Source organism: Emys orbicularis, chromosome 2, assembly GCF_028017835.1.
Source record: "Emys orbicularis isolate rEmyOrb1 chromosome 2, rEmyOrb1.hap1, whole genome shotgun sequence".
Classification (NCBI taxonomy): domain Eukaryota; kingdom Metazoa; phylum Chordata; order Testudines; family Emydidae; genus Emys; species Emys orbicularis.
In genome coordinates this window covers 251,397,872-251,420,298 of record NC_088684.1, presented here as the reverse complement: position 1 = coordinate 251,420,298, position 22,427 = coordinate 251,397,872, and the positions used below count along the sequence as shown (strand labels likewise).

At 40.4% G+C, this 22,427-nt stretch overlaps 1 protein-coding gene across 1 annotated transcript in view; it reads left to right on the top strand.

The window, feature by feature from the left end:
• LOC135875084 (probable acyl-CoA dehydrogenase 6) overlaps positions 1–22,427 on the top strand; it is a 156,584-nt gene that overhangs the window by 132,626 nt on the left and 1,531 nt on the right. The window contains exons 5-8 of the mRNA XM_065400064.1: positions 4,274–4,441; positions 8,160–8,333; positions 18,551–18,712; positions 18,852–19,002. Of these exons, the coding sequence (XP_065256136.1) occupies positions 4,274–4,441; positions 8,160–8,333; positions 18,551–18,712; positions 18,852–19,002 (655 nt within the window). The remainder of the gene's footprint in view (positions 1–4,273; positions 4,442–8,159; positions 8,334–18,550; positions 18,713–18,851; positions 19,003–22,427) is intronic.

The window sequence follows — 22,427 nt, the reverse complement described above, 5'->3', positions numbered from 1 at the left end:
TTACTGCTTCGGAGTTCAGCCAGCAGTGATTCGTCTCCCCGTATGGCGAGCAGATCCCGTACCTCCCGTTCTGTCCATGCTGGAGCTCTTTTGCGATCCTGGGACTCCATCATGGTTACCTGTGCTGATGAGCTCTGCGTGGTCACCTGTGCTCTCCACGCTGAGCAAACAGGAAATGAAATTCAAACGTTCGCGGGGCTTTTCCTGTCTACCTGGCCAGTGCATCTGAGTTGAGAGTGCTGTCCAGAGCGGTCACAATGAAGCACTGTGGGATAGCTCCCGGAGGCCAATAACGTCGAATTCCGTCCACACTACCCCAATTCCGACCCCCTAAGTCCGATTTTATCGCTAATCCCCTCGTCGGAAGTGGAGTAAAGAAACCGGTTTAAAGGGCCCTTTAAGTCGAAAGAAAGGGCTTCGTCGTGTGAACGTGTCCAGGCTTAATTCGATTTAACGCGGCTAAAGTCGACCTAAACTCGTAGTGTAGACCAGGCCTCAGGCACTATTATTCTAGAATAAGAGCACCAACACATGAAGTTAATCAGGAATAGTTAATTAGGAATAGCTATTCTGGAATAACTCTCCATGTAGACAAGCCATTACATTGTTCAGTGCATAAAGCAACCTGTCTCTTGAACAATGAAATGGAATGAGCTTTGCAGAAAAACAATTTGATACATCACATCTCCACATATGGATTGCTATTCCCACAACACCCTTTTTCAGTGACCTGTGGGAGAGGAACCCACAATGAATTGGTACTGCAGTGGTTGGAAGTGGCGCTGTTTGTGGACACAGTGAACAGATTTACACAGGCCAATATGGTTAGTTTAGACACACAACTCTCTTACAAACTACAGTGGTTCATCTGAAGTAGTAGAAGTTATAATGGTACACATTTCTCCTGCAGACAGGGCTAATGAGATTATATCTCATGTTGGGTGAAGTTTCTTGGTCAATAAAACCATGTAAAATGTTTAGTTTCTAGAATATTTGCTCTGTCAAAAACACGGATTACATTTTGATTTCTGATTTCTAAAGACAAATATATCTCCAGGATCATTATTCAATGTTACATGTGGGAGTTTAGTCCCAATAACAGTAATGGAAATGATATGCCTAAATCCCTCTGTACCATCCACCGTCATTTTCTTTCCAGTAAATTGGCTGTGTTTGTAGGAAAGTTCACTGTTATCATCAGTAGTTTTATTTCCAGTAATAGGAAGTAAATTGACTTGAAGTAACTAGCAGGGGAAACACAGCATTGACTAATTATTTTAACAAATGCCTTTCTGGTTAAATTAAATCAATATCAGAACTTTCTAAATACGGTTTTGATTTCGAGATAGAGTGGTGCAGATAGTTGGTGACTTAAATTTTCTGCTTAGGTACATGTTATTTATCATCTAACTTGATTGGCATAATACACTTGGAATAACACTTTGGAAAATCAAAGGTAATCTGTTTTTATTCTTAAGAGGTCTCTCTGTTTAACTGAAGAGGAGGAGGAACACTCAGTGCAGCTGAGGAACGGAATGTGGGGTGCAAAGGAGGCCTTCAGACACCTCTGTGCTCACCCAGTCCTGGGGGCGGGGTGTCTGGTCCCCGGTATAAGGCTACTCTTGTACTTACCTGCTGCCAATGGTTCCAAATGGCAAGCAAGGATCAATCAGGCATAAGGGAGCCTTGGCCACGTTACTACGGTGGCTCTGTTTCACACAAAGTTTCTTTTAGGCAGGGGAAATACTCCAGTGACCAGTGGGACTGACTTTAGGGCAGCCTAGATCAGTGTCTCTCAACCTTTCCGGACTACTGTACCCCTTTCTGTAGTCTGATTTGTCTTGCGTACCCCCAAGTATCACCTCACTTAAAATCTGCTTGCTTACAAAATCAGACATAAAAGTATCACAGTACACTATTACTGAAAAATTGCTTATTTTCTCATTTTTACCATATAATTATTAGGGCTGTCAATTTAATCACAGTTAACTCAAGCGATTAACTCAAAAAAATTAATTGTGATTAAAAAAATTAATCACGATTAATCGCAGTTTTAATCGCACTGTTAAACAATAGAATACCAATTGAAATTTATTAAATATTTTGGATGTTTTTCTCCATTTTCATTTTTTTTATTTCAATTACAACACAGAATACAAAGTGTACAGTGCTCACTTTATATTACTTTTGATTACAAATATTTGCACTGTAAAAATGACAAACATAATAATAGTGTTTTTCAATTCACCTCATAAAAGTACTGTAATGCAATTGCTTTATTGTGAAAGTGCAACATACAAATGTAGAAATTTTTTTTTGTCACATAACTTCACTCAATAACAAAACAGTATAAAACTTTAGCACCAACAAGTCCACTCAGTCCTACTTCTTTTTCAGCCAATTGCTAAGACAAAGAAGTTTGGTTACATTTACAGGAGATAATGCTGCCCGACTTATTATTTACAGTGTCACCTGAAAGTGAAAAAAGGCCTTTGCATGGCAGTTTTGGAGCCGGGATTGCAAGGTATTTACGTGCCAGATATGCTACACATTCATATGCCCCTTCATGCTTTGACCACTATTCCAGAAGACATGCTTCCATGCTGACGATGCTTGTTTAAAAAAATGTGTTAATTAAATTTCTGACTGAACTCTTTGGAGGAGAATTGTATGTTTCCTGCTCCGTGGTTTTATCTGCATTCTGCCATATATTTTGTGTTATGGTAGTGTAGGATGATGTCCCAGCATATGTTGTTTGATTCAAGAACACTTTCACTGCAGATTTGACAAAACACAAAGAAGGTTCCAATATCAGATTTCTAAAGCTAGCTACAGTACTCAACCCAATGTTTAAGAATCTGAAGTGCCTTCCAAAATCTGAGAGAGACAAGGTGTGGAGCATACTTTCAGAAGTCTTAAAAGAGCAACACTCTAATGCAGAAACTACAGAACCTGAACCACCAAAAACAGAAAATCAACCTTCTGCTGGTGGCATCTGACTCAGATGATGAAAATGAACATGCATTGGTCTGCACTGCTTTGGATCGTTATTGAGCAGAATCCGTCATCAGCATGGACTCGTCCTCTGGAATGGTGGTTGAAGCATGAAGGGACATATGAATGTTTAGAACATCTGGCACATAAATATCTTGCGATGCCAGCTACAACAATGCCATGCAAACACCTGTTCTCACTTTCAGGTAACGTTATAAACAAGAAGCGGGCAGCATTATCTCCTGCATATGTAAACAAACTTGTTTGTCTGAGCGACTGGCTGAACAAGAAATAGGACTGAGTGGATTTGTAGGCTCTAAAGTTTTACATTGTTTTATTTTTGAATGCAATTATTTTTTTGTACATAATTCTACATTTGTAAGTTCAACTTTCATTGTAAAGAAATTGCACTACAGTACTTGTATTAGGTGAATTAAAAAATACTATTTCTTTTGTTTTTTACAGTGCAAATATTTGTAATAAAAAATAAATATAAAGTGAGCACTGTATACTTTGTATTCGGTGTTGTAATTGAAATCAATATATTTGAAAATGTAGAAAACATCCAAAAATATTTAAATAAATGGTATTCTATTATTGTTTAACAGCGCAGTTAATTGTGCGATTACTCACGATTAATTTTTCTAATAGCACGATTCATCATGATTACTTTTTTAATTGCTTGACAGCTCTAATAATTAGAAATCAATTGGAATATAAATATTGTACTTACATTTTAGTGTATATATAGAGAGCAGTATAAACAAGTCATTGTATGAAATTTTAGTTTGTACTGACTTCACTAGTGCTTTTTCTGTAGCCTGTTGTAAAACTAGGCAAATATCTAGATGAGTTGATGTACCCCCTGGAAGATCTCTGTGTACCCCCAGGAGCACATGCACCCCTGGTTGAGAACCACTGGCCTAGATGATCTGGTTCCCCACATTTCTCATTGGTTTCATTTCATTCATCTTTTTCCTTTAGATTACCTAAAATGCAGTAGAGCAGAGTGGTCATTCAAACGTAAAGGTTGTGTGCACAATCCTATTGTGGTACTTGGTATTTTTTAATCTGAAATATAACTTAAATGAAGGCACATGAACAATTATGGTATCTTTAGCATTTGCTTCCATGACTCTCAACAGTTGTTGAGCAATGAGTGAATGCTAGCTGTCTGACTGCTGATGTGACTGAGGGACTAACGCTACCAATCACACTTCAATCACCTGATCCCTCCCATGTGAAAAGAACCTCTGATTTCACATTTGTTTTTAAATAGGTATCAAAACAACAGCAGTAAGAAAAGGCGATGACTATGTCATAAATGGTGGCAAAATGTGGATTACTTCAGGATGTCAAGCTGACTGGATGTGCCTGCTGGCAAATTCCAGTGAAGGACCCCCCCACCAAAATAAATCTCTTATATGTCTACCAATGAACCTACCTGGTAAAAGCACTGATTTGTTTTTCTTACAGTTTTCTTTTTATTGTGTTTTACAGCATATGATATAAAATCTTATGGAGAGAATGTAACCTGTCCTCAAATCAGTGTTTCTTTGTCAAATAAAGTAACCAAGCAAATATTCCCTAGGATGGAGTACTGCAAAAAGGGATCTGGGGGCCATAATGGATCACAAGCTAAATATGAGTGAACAGTGTAACACTATTGCAAAAAAAAAAAAAAAAAGCAAACATCATTCTGGGATGTATTAACAGGAGTATTGTGGGCAAGACACGAGAAGTAATTCTTCCGCTCTACTCTGCGCTGATTAGACCTCAGCTGGAGTATTGTGTCCAGTTCTGGGCACCATATTTCAGGAAAGATCTGGACCAATTGGAGAAAGTCCGGTGAAGAGCAACAAAAATGTTTAAAGGTCTAGAAAACGTGACCTATGAGGGAAGATTGAAAAATTGGGTTTGTTTAGTCTGGAGAAGAGAAGACTTAGAGCTGTTGTGGGCAACCTGCGGCCTGTGGGCCGAATGTGGCCCGTCAGGGTAATCTGCTGGTGGGCTGCCAGACCATTTGTTTACATTTGTTTACATTCGCAGCTCCCAGTGGCCACAGTTCGCCGTTCCTGGCTAATGGGAGCTGCGGATGGCCGTACAAATGTAAACAAACAGTCTGACGCCCGCCAGTTGATTACCCTGATGGGCTGCAAGTTGCCCACCACTGACGTAGAGGGAATATGATAACAGTTTTCAAGTACATAAAAGGTTGTTACAAGGAGGAGGGAGAAAAATTGTTCTCCTTAGCCTCTGAGACTAGGACAAGAAGCAATAGGCTAAAATTGCAGCAAAGGAGGTTTAGGTTGGACATTAGAAAAAACTTCTAACTGTCAGAGTGGTTAAACAGTGGAATAAATTGCCTAGGAAGGTTGTGGAATCTCCATCACTGGAGATTTTTAAGAGCAGGTTAGACAAACACCTGTCAAGGATGGTCTAGATAATACTTAGTCGTGCCATGAGTGCAGGGGACTGGAATAGATGACCTCTCAAGGTCGCTTCCAGTCCTATGATTCTATGTCACTCTGAAATATTAAATGATAGGTACAGAATGAATGAATGAACAGAAAGGGACAAAGGGAGGAAATTAAATATTTTGCAGACTTCAGCCTCTGATGCCAAAGCTACTGTAACATAAAGGGTTCTTCTGGCCAGAAATATTATTTTAAAAAGTCTATCAATAAGCTTCTGTTAGAGTAGTTTATAAGCTACTGTGGAAACAGATAAGTTAAGTAATTGCCAAGGACAAAATTAATACCTTGCAAAACATCATTAAAAACAGATTGAAGCAAAACTCTGAACAATAATATCATAATATCCAGTGTTTTAATCTTGGAGAGGGTTCACAAATGCTGTCCTGGATTCTGGTCCTCCCCCACTCCCACCCCACCCCATCCCCCCAAAATGGTGTTCAGCTACATCCACTCCGCACAATATAGTGTTTATTATTTTATATTTATAGAATACATGGAGCTTTGGGGCATAGAAACTGTAAACTTCTATGTTCGCCTTTCATCTTTCAAAAACACTGTTAAACTCTTTAGTGAGAGAATTACAGCACAGAATTTATACTTATATACTACTAATTAGAAAGTTATCAGTATATTAATAGATGCACAAGTTACAAATGCTTTTTCTCCATAAGAACATTTAAAACATATGTATATTTCTTGGGGCTAAGTATTTAGTTTTACTAAGTAAATTATTTAAAGTAAGAAGTATTTTTGAATCATAACTGAAGAAACATAGTGACTGAAAGTGTTTATGTTGTAATTTTAAATATACGCCCCTATATGTGAGCACATTTTCACTATTACTATATAACAGTATACAATATTTTATCTGTGATATGTTCAAATATTATATTGTGCAGTTTTAATAAAAAATACTTTTGTGGCCTCGTTAGCTATACACACAGTAATACATAATACAAGATATTACATATATAATAATACAATAACAAAATACAAGATGGTAATATATGTGTTTGTTATATAAAGAATACATATGAGAAATGCTATTATTTGAATCATAGTGTGTAATCATAGTGTGTAAATAAAGATTGTGCATTAATACATAAGGTGGGAACATTAAGGTAATGCTTTCAATTTTAATTTTATCATTTCTAAAGCTTTGGTTGCTTAACCATGCAATTTTACTATTGCATTAACATAGTGTTTGTCATTTAATGTTACACAAGCCACTGCTAACTCTGTGGTTGGAAGAGCACAACATTTATTTCAACCTAATCTGACATCACGTCTGCTATGGAGATGGATTACTAGGCAACGCTAAATAAAATTATGGATTTGAGCCCACTTCCTGGAGTAAAGCTCATCCACTCTCTATATGCCAAAAAAAGGAGGAGTTTTCCTATTGTTTAGTTTTGGATCTCCTTGTTGGAGTGAGTGAATGATACAGCCTGGCAAGATACCATAGTTGTAGAGAAGATGCTATTTGAAATTAGATTGTGCAAATCTTATATATGTTAGGTGAAATTCACCACCTAATGCATATGCGCCTCTGAAGTGGCGCATTGGTCCATCTGTGCAAGAATAAATTTCACACCTTGATGAGGTGTGGGACTTCAGTGAGATTGCTTTTATGGCGGCTCAACAGTGAGAATAAGGGTTTTAATGTGGACCAAACCGCATTTTCCCTGACCTCTGATGCTTAAACTCTTTTCATAAAAGAGCAATTAATAAAGAGTCAAGAGTGATGCTCTCAGGAGGGTTAAGTAATGAGCCATATACATTTTCATGCCACTCAAGACTACCAGAGGCAAAAATGTTCTTTTTTCTCATGTGAAAAGAAAAAAAATTCCTCTATGCCTTTGACACTGTTTGGGGATTAATTTCAAGTGATTTAAATCTAACTGGCCAGCTGCAAAATAGTCACTGCTAGCTGGCAGAAGAAAATGAGAGAATAGCTGGTATTAGTTGCTGAAAGCCTCCATTGTATTCCATATGTATGTAATGTGACTTTTTAATGTCACTGGAGAGAGAGAGACAGTTTTGACTAGACAAGTACCCTCTTTCCAGAAAAATGCTATCATTGCAACATAGTACACTGAGAGAGGGAAAGGAAAGTCTTGGACCTAATTTCACTAATGCTGAAAATGAGTTAATGTGAGACTAATTTGCAGATACTTATGAATTGGGAACTGCTCATATAATTGAAAGATAACTCATAGGTTACAAAATACACAGATAAAATGTTTATATTCTTAAATATCTATTACTGCCTTTACTACAGTGCTGTCATTCAAAAAGTTACACTAATTTCTGCATTGTGTACAGTATAAAATAACATAACAGCTAACCTGATACTGCTAGATTTCTAGAAGTCCATTAAAATAAAGGCCATTTCTACTAGCAAATCATTAATTTTTTAGGATTATGAGAAGTAAGGTCTTTAGGATTATGAGAATTCTGATTTCCCATTTTAAAATAGTGGTGTTCTTACAGGGTAGAAATGCTGTGGTTAAGTTTAAGACACTTTCATGTTTTCCTAAATTTAGGATTTTATTGTAGCCTAAGCATAGAAATTTTCAAATTTGCAAACATTAGTACAGAACTCTTTTTTTTGTTAAATTAATATGTATAATTATATACCCTAGACTCTTATTCCCAGTATCCTTCCTAATCCATCTTTATTTTTAGGTGTTCACATTGCTAAAAAGATAGACAAGATGGGTATGAGGTCATCAGACACAGCACAGATCTTTTTTGAAGATGTCAGAGTTCCCAGCAAATACCTCATTGGGGAAGAAGGAATGGGCTTTACATACCAGATGTTGCAATTCCAAGAAGAGCGTTTATGGGCAGTAGCCAACAGTAAGTCACCAGCGGTACTCCTGGCAAGAGATAGGACTCACTCTTACAAAATTACTAACAAAATTTACTTTCCTGGTGGTGGATTACAGCTAACTCTTGTAATTTATTTTTGTAAAATTGGTCATAGTCTAGACATAGAGAACTTTTTCTTTGTATAGCTGGAATAAAAATGAAATGGAAAGAACGTAACCTTTGGATACTACTAGTGAGGCACTGCAGGGTTTTTGTTGTTTGTTTTTTGGTTATTTGGTTAGGGTTTGGTTTGGAGTTATTTTTGTTTGTTTGTTTTTCTTGGAGCCTTCTGACGACAGCATGAGGAAAAATGAAAATGCAGCAGCATTGTGTGTGGACTGCCAATGGAATACAAAGATTATCATAATACACATGGAAAATAGCAAACATGGATTTACCAGAAGGCTGCCTTCTGAAACTGCCTGTAATGGAGAAGTTATAATTTTCTGTTTTTTCTTCAGAAAATTTAGTGTAAAGGTGCTCTTCTTTAATAGCTCTCCATCTCAAATCCTCTATTTCACCTTGATACAAGTACAGCATAACCAGTGGCAGGACAAATTTCCCCATGCTGCTCTGCCTCTGTGTCTCAACCCTGAACTGGCAGGCCTCTTCTGTGAGAGTGTGGCTTAGTCTCTAGCAGGGGCGCCCAGAGGGAGGGGCAAGTGGGGCAATTCCTTTCCTGGCTAGAGGCGCCTTTTTATTTACCCGGCGGCAGTCCGGGTCTTCGGCGGCATTTCGGCGGCGGCGGGCCCTTCAGTTGCTCCAGGTCTTTGGCGGCATTTCAGCGGTGGGTCCTTCAGTGCTGCCGAAGACGCGGAGCGACTGAAGGACCCGCCACCGCTGCAGACTCGGAGCGCCGCCCGGTGAGTATGTCCGCTCCCCCGCTTTGCCCCAGGCCCCCTGAATCCTCTGGGCGGCCCTGGTCTCTAGACCCTTTTAGAGCTTGCTCCTGCTCCCATTGGAGTCCATGGGAATTTTGCAGAACTTAAGCAGAAGCAAATGGAGGGTTTTTTTTGTTTGTCTGACTGTTGTTTTTATGGTGCCTCCTTTAAGTTTTGTGGAGGTGGTCTTGTGATGCAGACACTTATTGACTGAGAACTGATTGTGATAGCCTGCATTTATTAGTACTTTATTAGTGCATAAAGTACCACACAAGTGCTGAGTATTATTAATAATTAACTTAACTTGGACTACCAAATAGTAATCAAATGGTATCAATTTCAGTCATTACTAATGCAGGACAGAGTCAAACCTGCGTCCCTTCACCAGCCTCCAGAACCATTCACTCTCTTACAATATTTACTTAGTTTATAGTATTATTTGGCCCACTCTAATAAGATTATCTTTACTAAAATTTCAAAGTTATGTAAAGGTATTTTAGACAGGACTGGTAGCTCTGTCTATTATTAAGATTGCCCAGTGTGTCCCATTATATGACACTGTTTTCAGTTGCTTATAACTTTGTCCAACTTTAACTGTTCAGGCTGAAATTTTACATGCTGGGCATCTGTATTCAGACTCAATTCTTCTGGAAAATGTTGTCCAAAATGGTTCTGCCATTTCTGAGCATGTTAGGAAAAAATAGGCTGCTTGGCTCATCTTAAAAAAAAATCTGGTGACCTTTTCTTTGAACAGCTCTAGCATCCTCAGGCTTTGGAGCAGGGACTTGAAATTTGGTAGTGGGTGAAGGATATGCCTTTTTGCCAGCCCCATGGAAATCTGCCTAAATTTGGCCAAGTAATAAGTCTCTGAGAAATCACAGTTTGCATGTGCTCAGTAGTGATTTGCTGAGCTTAACACCTACCCCGATATAACACAACCCGATATAATACGAATTCGGATATAACACAGTAAAGCAGCACTCCGGGGGGGGAAACGGGGACTGCGCGCTCCGGCGGATCAAAGCAAGTTCGATATAACGCGGTTTCACCTATAACGCGGTAAGATTTTTTGGCTCCCGAGGACACCGTTATATCGGGGTAGAGGTGTATCTCTAAAGATTCCACCCTCTCGGATGCCCCAGCCTCTCCTAGTTCTTAGTGCTGACCAGACTGCGCATGCACCATCCTATCAGAGCGACTGAATATGCCTCCTCCAGCCCAGGGCTAGAGGGAAAAAGCTGGATTTTTCCTGTTCAGCCTTCTGCTGGCCTTCTGCACAGAGGTGAATTTCACCCAAAGAGTGCAAGAAACTTGACTGTGTCTATACCGTGGGCTGGGAGTAACTCCTTTCTCCATCTTCTCAGTTTTGCATAGCCACAAAGTCAGTTACAAGCTGTCCCTTAACCACTGGGATCAACTGCAGAATTCTGTCCATAACACAGATAAAGGCTTGCTGCTGAAGCTTAAAAGACAAAGTATCCACCACCACCACCCCTGCTGCCGCCCCCCAAAAGGCAAAAGAGTCTGGCTGTGCCAAGAGTCTTCCTGCAGATATTTGTATCATCCTGCTCTTCTACCAGTCCCATCAAAGCCATACAGAAGCTTTTTTTCTTAATTAATTAGTATGTCATTACACAGCAGTTACCATCTATCCCTTAGGGATTGTATGCAAGGAAAAGACAGCTTTGTCCCCATCAAAATCTTGTCAATTAATTTTTAAATTTTAATTTGCAGATCTCTCTCTCTTATGACTTGTTCTCATAATTACCACAGTAACTGAAGAACTGGCTTTCCCCTCTCTCCACAGGGATGAGTGAACATTCCAACAGCTGTCCCACTGGAAATGCCACTCAAATTTTAACCACTTTCCTGCCACATCAAAGCAGAAGGGAAGGGAAACTTTGAATTACATTGCAGAGCCATAGCGTTTAAGGTCAGAAGGGACCACAAGATTGTCCAGTCTGACCTCCTGTGTATCACACGCCATTGCATTTCATCCCGTTATTCCAGTAATGAGCACAATAAGTTGTGGTTTTGGCTGAAGCATAACTTCCTGAAAGGCAGCCCGTCTTATTTGAAGACATGGGAAATCCACCACTTCCCTTGGTAATTTGTTCCAGAGGTTAATCACCCTCATTGTTAAAAATGTGTGCCTTATTTCTGATTAGATTGTCTGGCTTCAGGTTCCGGGCATTGGCATTGGTTCTTGTTATGCCTTACTTCACTATACTGAAAAGCCCTTTGGTACCAGGTATTTTCTCCTTATGAAGGTACTTATACACTGTGATCAAATCATTTCTCAGTTTGGTCTTTGATAAACTGAACAGATACAGTAACTCCTCGCTTAACGTTGTAGTTACGTTCCTGAAAAATGCAACTTTAAGCAAAACGATGTTAAGCGAAATCAATTTCCCCATAAGAATTAATGTAAATAGTGGGGGGGAAATTTTCACCAGACAAAAGACTATATTATATATATATACACACACAGTATAAGTTTTAAACAAACAATTTAATACTGGTACACAGCGATGATGATTGTGAAGCTTGGTTGAGGTGGTGAAGTCAGAGGGTGGGATATTTCCCAGGGAATGTTTTACTGCTAAATGATGAACTAGAAATCGGCTGAGCCCTCAAGGGTTAACCCATTGTTGTTAACGTAGCCTCACACTCTACAAGGCAGCACGAATGGAGGGAGGGGAGACAGCATGGCAGACAGAGACACACACCGTGTGTGTGAGTGAGAGAGAGAGAGATGCGCATTGCCCCTTTAAGTACACTGACCCCACTCTAAGTACATTGCCTTTTTAAGTAGATCAGCAAGTTGAGACAGCAGATGCTGCCCAAGCTCCCTCCGTCCTGAGCCCTGTCGTGTTCCCCCCGCCCCGCTCTATGGATGGGGTAAGCGGGGTGCAGGAGCAGGGGGGAGGGGGATACCCTGACATTAGCCCCTCTCATATCCCCCCCCACACACACACACACAGCAAGCAGGAGGCTCCGGGGAGCAGCTCCAAGGCAGAGGGCAGGAGCAGCACATGGCAGTGGGGGGAGGGACAGCTGAACTGCCAGCAGGCTTGCTGGGCAGCTGCCGCACAGGGAACTTAGGGGAACGGGGAGCTGATGGGGGGCTGCCGGTCCCCCTGGTTCCAAGCCCCCACCAGCTAGCTCCAATGGGCTGCTCTTCCTGCAAGCAGTGGACAAAGCAGGCGGCTGCCAAACGACGTTAGAAGGGAGCATTGCGCAACTTTAAATGAGCATGTTCTCTAATTGATCAGCAACATAACAACGAAACAACGTTAACCAGGATGACTTTAAGTGAGGAGTTACCGTAGACCTCCTTAAGTTTCTCACTGTAAAGCTGTTCTGCAACCATAAAGTTATTTTTGTGGCTCTTTTCTGCCCCCTCTCCAATTTGTCAACATCCTTTTTAAAATGTTGACCCAAGGAATGTATGCACTATTCCAGTATCAGTCTCACCAATGCCATATACAGAGGTAAAATCACTTCCCTACTACTTGTTTCTCCCGCTTATACATCCATGTATTGCATTAGCCCCTTTTGCCACAGCATTGCATGGGGCGCTCATGTTGAGTTTCTTGTCCACTATGACCCCTAAATACTTTTCAGAGTTACCGCTTTTCAGGATATAGTCTCCCATTCTGTAGGTATGGTGTGCAAATTTTCTCTATAAAACTTAATAGAAAGTTCCTCCAAGTTTAGAATGTAATATGGACGTTGAAATAAAAGACAAACAAAAGAAAGTGGCTGAGAAATCAAAATAAGAAGGAGGGAGGATTAAATTACACTTTTTCTGTGGAAATAGGGAAAAGAGACCTGCTATGAGAAAGGTGACAGATGTTCACAGAAATTTCCTGGTAGGCATGATGAAGCCAGGCAGCTTTTTGTAAAGGGATTAATGTTGTTGAAAAACATCTGTGACAGAATTTCTCTGAAAACAAAGTCAACCAAATTAGCACAGCCTTGGAAACAATTTTTCATTTTGGGGATATTTTTTAAGTACGTGATCCTGTAGCTCAGCCTAAAAAAGTAATGTGATGCCTGTAATGTGCTGATAAAGACTTTTTGTGGTACTTAGAGAAACATTAGTTGACAGAGTAGTGTGTATCTCCTTTTCATTTTTTAAAAGGACACCCAGGTTAAAAACTATATTAAAAATATATTCATACCTCTGGCTCCAATCCTGCCACTGGATCTACATGGGAGTGGGGATCCAACCATGGGAAACCAAATATAGGACTGGGCCTAAGTTACATGTAAAATTATATTTTAAAAATTATTTTATTTTCTAAATAGGGGCAGATTTTCAGGACCAGCCTCCATCTTTACAAGAGTAAACATTTCTAGATAATCTAATCACTTGTTGGGACCCACAAACGAGATGTTTGAAGTCTATCTTGTAAAGTGTCCCCTTGCAGGTCAGTGCAGATGCAATTATTTCTGGACACAAAATTGCTCCTATAAAGCATAGACCAGGTCAAAGTCTAGCTGATAGCCTAATCCATAGTTTGTATGCCTGAGGAGGTAGCACATCTTCAAAGAATTTTGGTTTAATCTGTTTCCATTGGAATTTATATTAAAAATAGAACAAAAAGAATCAACAAGAAATAAGAACAAAAAGAATAATTTTCTGGAAATGTTTTTATTGGCCTTATGTTTTATAAAAATCTTATTTTACCAAATCAAAATTTGGTCCCAAATTATTAAACATTCCTTTCTCTCTTTCTCTGCCAAGTGTGTCACAAAGACAAGGTGAGTGAGGTAATATTGTTTATTGGACTAACTTCTGTTGGTGAGAGAGACAAGCTTTTGAGTCACACAGAGCTCTTCTTCAGGTCTGGAAAATGTACTCAGGCCGTGGCTAGACTCGAAACTTCAAAGCGCTGCTGGTACTCTACCTCCATGAGGAGATTAGCTTACTGCGCTGGGAGCCGTGCTGGGGCACTGTTTACATTGGCGCTTTACAGCGCTGTAACTTGCTGCGCTCAGGGGGCTGTTTTTTCACACCCTTGAGCAAGAAAGTTGCAGCGCTGTAAAGTGCCAGAGTAGCCATAGCCTCAGAGTGTCACAGCTAAATACAAGGTGGAACAGATTGTTTAGCATAAGTAGTTAACACACATTTCAAGGGATCATTCAAGGTGAAGTGGCCTGTTAACACCCCATTAGTCATCCAGTGTCTCTATTCAGTCGGTATTTTTTAGTGTCTAGCAACGTTATGAATTGAAGTTCCTAGGCTTGTCTTTTGAAAGTGTTGTGCAGATTTCCTTTGAGAATGAGGACTGGGAGGTCAGAGTGATCGCATTGTGAAAAGTGTTCACCCCTAGGTGATAGAGTGTTTTTGTCTTTTATCATTTTTCAGTGAGAGTTCATTTGAGAGTGTGACGGGTTGGATCACAGAAACCCCCTTGGGAGCTGCCACCCGATGTGCAAAGACTACCCCTGCTTCTGTTTTCCCTGCCAGCTCAGGACTCCAGCACCCTGTCTTGCTGAGCCAGACACTCCAGTCTGCTGCAACACCGACCCAGGGTCTGAATCACTTGTCCCAAAGCTGCAAGTTTACCTGAAAACAGCTCACAGGAGTGTGCTTGTCTTTAGCACTCAGATGCCCAACTCCCAATGGGGTCTAAACCCAGATAAATCCGTTTTACCCTATATAAAGCTTATGCAGGGCAAACTCATAAATTGTTCGCCCTCTATAACACTGATAGAGATATGCACAGTTGTTTGCTCCTCCCTCTCTCTGTTCTCTTAGTTGCTATTGGGGCATTTAGTGCACTGGATGAGGTAAACCACATGTTGTGATAGGCAAGTGTAGGACCCATGGATCTTGAAAGGTATGTTGTGGGGATGTTGATCATCAGAGCAGTGGAGATATGCCTACAGGCTTTGCATTTCTTGTTCTGGCAGGGGCTGCTGCCACTTTGAGTTGGTATATCCTAGTCTGTGGAGAGCTTGCTTCTGATGATGAGCTCGGAGAGGTTGGGGGTTGTTTGAAGGCTAAAAGAGGGGGTTCAGGAAAGGTTTCTTTCAGAATGTGGTCCCCATTGTGTATATGTTGTAATTGTTTGATGATACCACACCCCACACTGGAACCTATACAGGGTAAGTGACAACTAGGTGTGTGCAGTTGGAGGGGTTTTTATTTCTGTATGGAAGCAGCTTTCTCGGGGTACTTGGGTGGCCTGTTCCATGATGTGATCTACTTCTCTGGTGGAGTGTCCTAGTTTGGGGAAGGAAGTTTTAAGTGTGTTAAGGTGTATATCCCAGTTTTTCTCCTCAGAGTCTATTCTGTGGTATCTGAGTGCCTGGCTGTAGATAAATTTCTTGGTGTGTTTGGGTGGTTACTAGGTCTGTGAGGGCAGGTGTGATTATGTGTGGATTTCTTGCATATAGTTGTTTGTAGGGTTCCATTGTTGAAGCTGATTGTGGTGTTCAGGAAGTTGATGCTAGTGTGGGAGGGTTCTAGAGAGAATTTGATGGATGTGTGGTGGTTATTGAAGTTGTGGAAATCTATGATGGAATAAATGTCATCGGTACAGAAAATGAAAATATCATGAATGTATCTCAGGTGTATCATTGGTTTTGTGTTGCATTTGTCCAGAAATTCTTCCTCAAGGTGTCCCATTAAGATGTTGGCATATTGTGGAGCCATCCTACTACCCATCGCTGTTCCCATGGTTTGGACAAAGTGTTTGTTGTTGAATGTAAAATTGTTATGGATGAGTTTGATGGTGTGTTTGGGGTGGATATCTCAGGGTTGTCCATTATCTTGTAAATATTTGAGGCAGGCAGCAATGCTATAATTGTGAGGGATGTTGGTTATAGGGTGGTGATATCTATAATGGCAAGAATGGTGTTCTGAGGAGGTTATTAACGTTGTGGAGTTTCTGGAGGAAGTCAGTTGTGTGGTGGAGGAAGCTGGCCCTTTGTGTGGTGAGTAGTTGGAGGATGGGTTCTATGAGTCCTGATATTCCTTCAGTCAGAGTGCTGTGGCCAGATATGATGGGTCTGCCTGGGTTCCCTTGTTTGTGTATTTTGGGAAGCATATAGAAGTTCCCTGGGGTGGATTTGGGGGGAATGAGGTTGTAGAGTTTCTCTTTGAGTTGTTTGGGGAAGGATTTGATGATATCCTTAAATTCCTGGGTAAATTGTGGTGTGCGGTCTTCTTTGAGTTCTTTATAGTTGGTGTATAGCAGTGGTTCTCAACCTATTTACCATTGTGGGCCGCATGCAATACTACCTGCATGACCCTGAGGATGTCACATGGGCCACAGCTGTGTGCTGATTGGGCCGCAAGTTGAGAACCACTTGTGTATAGTATAGTAAATATATCACAGACATTAATAAAAGTAGCTGTGTTTCTTGCTTTCTTGAAGAAAATAATGAAGCACACCTCTCTGTTCATAATGTAACACTCCCATTCAATTTAAAAATCTGTCATGTTGCCCTCAGGACAACATGGACCCCTACAGAGTCCCACAGATGCTAGCAGATCACACTGTAAGATTGGGGACCTGGACAGTAAAGTGCAGATCTCTTTTATTTATTATTTGCTATATTGAACTTGGAGGCGATGGGAAAGTTTAATGTGTGCTAAGAACGTAGAATGGTATCTTCCTAAATTCTTAATTTGGGCATGGTGGCTCAGGTCTGTGAGTCATGCAGCCAGGGCCAAGTTAGAAAACAACGATAAATCTTTAGGCATGAGGTGCCCTGAATTCTGTTGAGGCAGATTGTTCAGCTTGCGAGTAGATGGGGATGTCCCCTTTGTATCCCTGAGAAATGACCTTTCACATTGATTATCAGTAGAATGAAGAGAGCTTAGTTCATTTCTTCTAGTTTAAGGAGTTGTAGAAAGACTAGGCATGGGAAATTATGTACAGGGGAGCAGATTGTTCCACATATGTCTTCTGTTGTTACTCAGGGTTTTCAGAACCCACAGCAGTGGTAACTTAACTATTTCATTCCAGGCAGTGTCAAGAATAAATCAGTGGGAACACAGCAATTCCGTCTGATAAAAGATTAATGCAAGTAAGGGTGCTCTGTCTAAAACTGCAGTTTATTAGATTTAAGCACACACAGACATAAGCAATAAGTTTAGAACATCCCAAATATTTACCTAAAATGTGGAACAGTATTGAATAATTAACAGCAGATTCACAATGGCCAGTTGCTCACCCACTGAGGAGAAAAGGTGTCGGGAAAAATGTCTCTCAAGATGGCTTCAGAGGATTGCTCCACGTACACTGTATTAGCTAATCTTTTATAACTAACTTCTACAAATCACATAGGTCATAGTGACCCCTACTAAATAATAACTTTTCCTAACTTTCAATAAACTACTTATCAACAAACATTCCTAACAATCTTAATCATAATAAACTTCTATATCAGAGGCGCCCAGATTCAAGGTTTTCCGTCCACTTATTTTCTTTCAGTCTCAGTCGTTGACTTTTTCTCTCCCCTCCTCCCATTCTGATTAGCAGAAATTGCCAGCTAGTTTTGACCTTGCCTCTAAAAGCCTGCTTTCAAATTAACCCTATACTATGTGGTGTTCTATTTTATTAATTCATGGTGGCTGAATGCACATAATAGGATTGCAATTAGCGTGATCACATTCTGGAGTACACCCCTACCCCTCAAATCCAGGGTAACACCATCCTTTGAGGCCACTGGACTCTATGGACTAATGGTCTTATTGAGTATAGTAATTCTTATGTTCCTATATACAGTTCAGAATTCTTGGTTCCTTTAGGTTGTCCCATCATGTACAGAAGGTTATATGGGTGTGGTGAGTGACAAATGATGAGACAGAAGCAAGGAGTAGCCTTGAAAGTGATGCAGAAGGGGATGTGGAGTCCCTGAAGGGACTCATAAAGACTGGTGATGAGGCAGGGAAGATGAGTTTGGCAGCTGTGCCATGTGGATCGCCTAGAAGGAATGAGGTGGATGGCGAGAAGAAGGTTACAGTAATTGAGGTAGGAGGTTATTGAAGCATGGACAAGGGTATTGGCAGTAGGGATAGAAAAGAAGATGTTGTTAGTATTCCAGCTTATACATACATATATTCTAACGTCTTTCTTCAGGACATATGGGAATGACCAACATCTGTAGGGAATTGAAACTATAAATAGTAAATTAGCCCCATAGAATAATTTATTTTTAAACAACTGGTTTATTCATTGTATCTATTTTACACAACCTGGGAGGAGAAAAGTCTTCCTTTTTAACAAACCTCACACACACCACATACCTGAGAAACCCTTGAGTAAAAACAGCTGCTGTTCTGTGCTTTGATTCCTCTAGTCCTGGCACCAATGGAAAATGTGATACAAGAAACTATTGACTATACTCGCCAACGGAAAATATACAACCAGCCAGTACTGCATAACCAAACAGTGCACTTTCGCCTAGCAGAATTAGCAACTGAGGTGGAACTTGTTCGCTCTCTGCTGTACCAGGCTGTTGGTAAGCTTCCACATTTGGCTTCAGTAATATACTCTTAATATGAAACAATTGTCATGATTGGAAAAATATGGGAAGGGTTTTGGGAGTGAGGTTATACTGCAGTCAGTGACTTACTGTAGAATGTGTGCTTTTATTTTAGTGCTCTATATAAGAGGCAATGATGTGACCAAATTTGCTTCAATGGCTAAACTAAAGGCAGGTCGTCTAGCCCGTGAGCTGAGTGATAATTGCCTCCAGTTCTGGGGAGGAATGGGATTCACCAATGAGGTGCTAGTGAGCAGACTTTACAGGTGAGTCACTGTTTGAGAATGTGAAAGGTTTTGACTCTGCTTTAAATAACTTTGATCAAATATATGCAGTATTAAAAACCCTACGTGGGATGTTTGCTCCTTACAATTTTGCTGCAGTGTAAATAATCTGGAACAGACCCCTAGTTGATGTAAATAATGAAGTTCCATTGGAGTTACACAAGCCACAGATCTGATCCTCCTGCCTGATCCTGCAGTGGGGATCCATAGGCACAGAGTTTCATTGGCTCCAATGTGACTTTGCCCAGGTGTAACAGTCAAGGAACATGAAAGAAGATCCCTTTTGTAGGATCACAGCTTTAAAAGTAATTGTGTGGTTCAGTCTACCCACAAGGCTCGTCTGAAGCTCAAATAAAGGGAGTGGTGGAGACTCCATATCCTTCTATAGTTCACCATTAGCCCTATATGTCTCTAAGGCTTGGTCTACACTTACCCCCCAAGTCGAAGTAAGGTACGCAAATTCAGCTACGTGAATAACGTAGCTGAATTTGACATACCTTACTTCGAACTTACCGCGGTTCAGACGCGGTCCACACGCGGCAGGCAGGCTCCCCCGTCGACTCCGCGGTACTCCTCTCGTCTAGCTGGAGTACCGCAGTCGACGGCGAGCGCTTCCTGGTTCGATTTATCGCGTCCACACCAGACGCGATAAATCGAACCCGGAACTTCGATTGCCAGCCGTCGAACTACCGCGGTAGTGTAGACATACCCTAAGGCAGTAGCTCCAGAGAGAAAGACACCTTAATGACAGGTCCTTTCCCCATTAGCAAGGGGGTGCCTATCCTAGGTGCTCCTGACACAAATTACAGAACCAAAATAAAAATGAAAGAGCAACAGAACTTGACCTCCCATAAAAATGGATTCAGGAGTCTACCTTTAGGCTCCTGTTTTTGAAACTCAACACTCCACACAGCTCCAACAACTCTTCCCCTGGTTGACCTCCCAGTAGTCTTCTCTGGCAGCCTGTGTGGGGCTAGGTCAGAGGTCCTTTCCAAGACATGTGGAGGAATGAAGTTCTGCCCCCTGCTCCCTCAATACAGCCCCTTGGATGGGAATTAAGAGGTGAAAAGGCCTTGCACCGGCCCTACATACCATGAGTAAATTTTACCTGTAGAGACTCTTTTAAAAGGGAGATGCCAAACTATACACCCTGAGCCCACTGAGATTCATGCAAAGATGATAAAAACAGAGGGAAGAGAAATACTGACTATAGAAATGACCAAAATTGTAAGTAGAGTATTTTCCATGAGGTGCCAATAATCCTTTAAGTGGGATGCTGGCTCCAGTACCCTGTATTCTTTTGGAGGATGGTTATAGCCTATATGCCAAATGACGTTAATGCTGTATGCATTGTTACATAAACAAACTATGGATCTTAAATTCTCCTGCCTATAGAAGATTTCAGCTTGCATATAAATCCTCGTAATAAGATGCCTAACAAAGTGTTAGTGGAATCAGGGTTAGGTCTGTCAAGATATTAGTAAATATACCATTTCTGTGTAAAGTGGCAATAGGAAAACTGAAAAAATGGAGGTTATAAAAAGTTTACTTCTTTGTAACGTGTTACTTTGTTTCTAGAAATAAAGCTCTTGAAGCTCTTAATTAAGCTCTTAATTTACTAAAAATTACATCAGAGCACAGGATATAAACTGTCAACAGTCTCATTGCTAACAACCTCTTCTGTTAAACCAATGCAACAGAAGAAGGAAAATGTTGTTTAAAAACGTCTGATATAGAACTGCCGTCCCTTTGTTAGAAATGCTGTAGAACTACTGCTTCAGAGAGGCAAGCCTGATGTGGGCTGGCTGAAAAAGAGAGCTCGGATGTGTTGACCACAAGGTAGTGAGTGATGTGGCAATTTCCCGAGCTGGGAGCAGTGTAAGTGCTTCATTCCCCAGAGCATCTTTCTGCAAGCTTCCTGCCCTTTTCAGAACACGCTGCTATTGGCAGTGGTGCTGTAATACATTCGTATTACATATGCCACAGGAGTGGGATTTATGTGGAGGATGGAAATAAATCTCATGCATTTGTATGGGTTTGATTTGTCCTCTGAACTTGTGGTTTTGGCACTATTGCTACTTCTGGGAGCACCCGTCTGACTCTGAGACATGGATAGCTACTAAGCAGACTAGTGTAGTTATGTATTTGCTCCCCAGCTGGCAAATCCAGCACATTTCCTATTGGGATCTATCCTGTGCCTGCCATCTAATATTAAAGAAAGAAATCCTTGCCACCTCAAAAGAAAAAGCATTATAAATAGACCTAAATGATGATGGTCACACTCCAGAATTTTGTTATGAACTAATACAATTCCATGGTTGGATAATCATAGTCACCAGAGAGGTGAAGTAAGAATATCACCTGAAGGAACAAACACAGGTTTACTCTGTGATCCATTGTAATCTCTACTAATAAACAAAGCAGCAAGTCTCCTAATACTAGTTCTTCATTTTACTCAGACATTGCTGCAATCAGTTCACATCACTGTGACATTTGTACAGCAGCAAGCAGCTGTTACCGTAAGTGCTCGGCATTTCCATTCAGTCATACCATGAGAATTAGTTTGCAAAGTAATCCTTAGTAAGCAGTGTTAGTGCCTGACACACAGGTCAGTCTGCTATTACTTCAGCAAGCATCATGCATTATGATAACTCTTTAATAAATTCAGCTTTTAAATTGCTTAATAGTGTTGGTAGGGAGTTTTAACCAGACATTGTACAAACCTGTCTGCCAAGTTGTTTTATTAACTATCACGTTAAGTTCAATAGTTCTTAAATCATTTATTCTACAAAAGTATTTCCAACGTACAGAGTTGTTAGAAGAAGGAATTAATGAAGGCTAGTTACCACTCCCCCTCACCAGACACATCCTGCTGGTTTTATATAATGCATTTCCCAGATGTTTCACTTCTTATATCTCAGTATTTATTAAATAAAATAGATATAGTAAGGATTTTTCTTTTCTTTTCTTTTTTGGGGGGAGAGGAGGAGGAGAAAATCAGTTTCTCTCACTGATTCCAGATATATAATTGTTTCATGGAAACATCCCCATTTTATATAGGCAGACATCTTCCATATATTACATATTTGGATATTCAACAAACTTAGATTTCATTTTAATATAACATGACTTTTTTAGCTTGTCAGTGACTAAGTAATTTACTTTATTAGAAACTATTTATATTTGTAAAGGGTTATGATCAACTTGAAATCTAGTCGTCACAATTTTTTTACAGTAGTTTCAAATACTACAAGCTACCTCGAACGTCTGCCAACTGTTACGGTGTTGCATTCCTGCTTTTTAAATGTTTTTCTTCCCAAGTTGCTGTGTGTATAACCCAAGCAAGCAACAGGGGAAATTGATTATTGGCTATGCATATGAAACAGATAAAATGACTGTAAATGGTG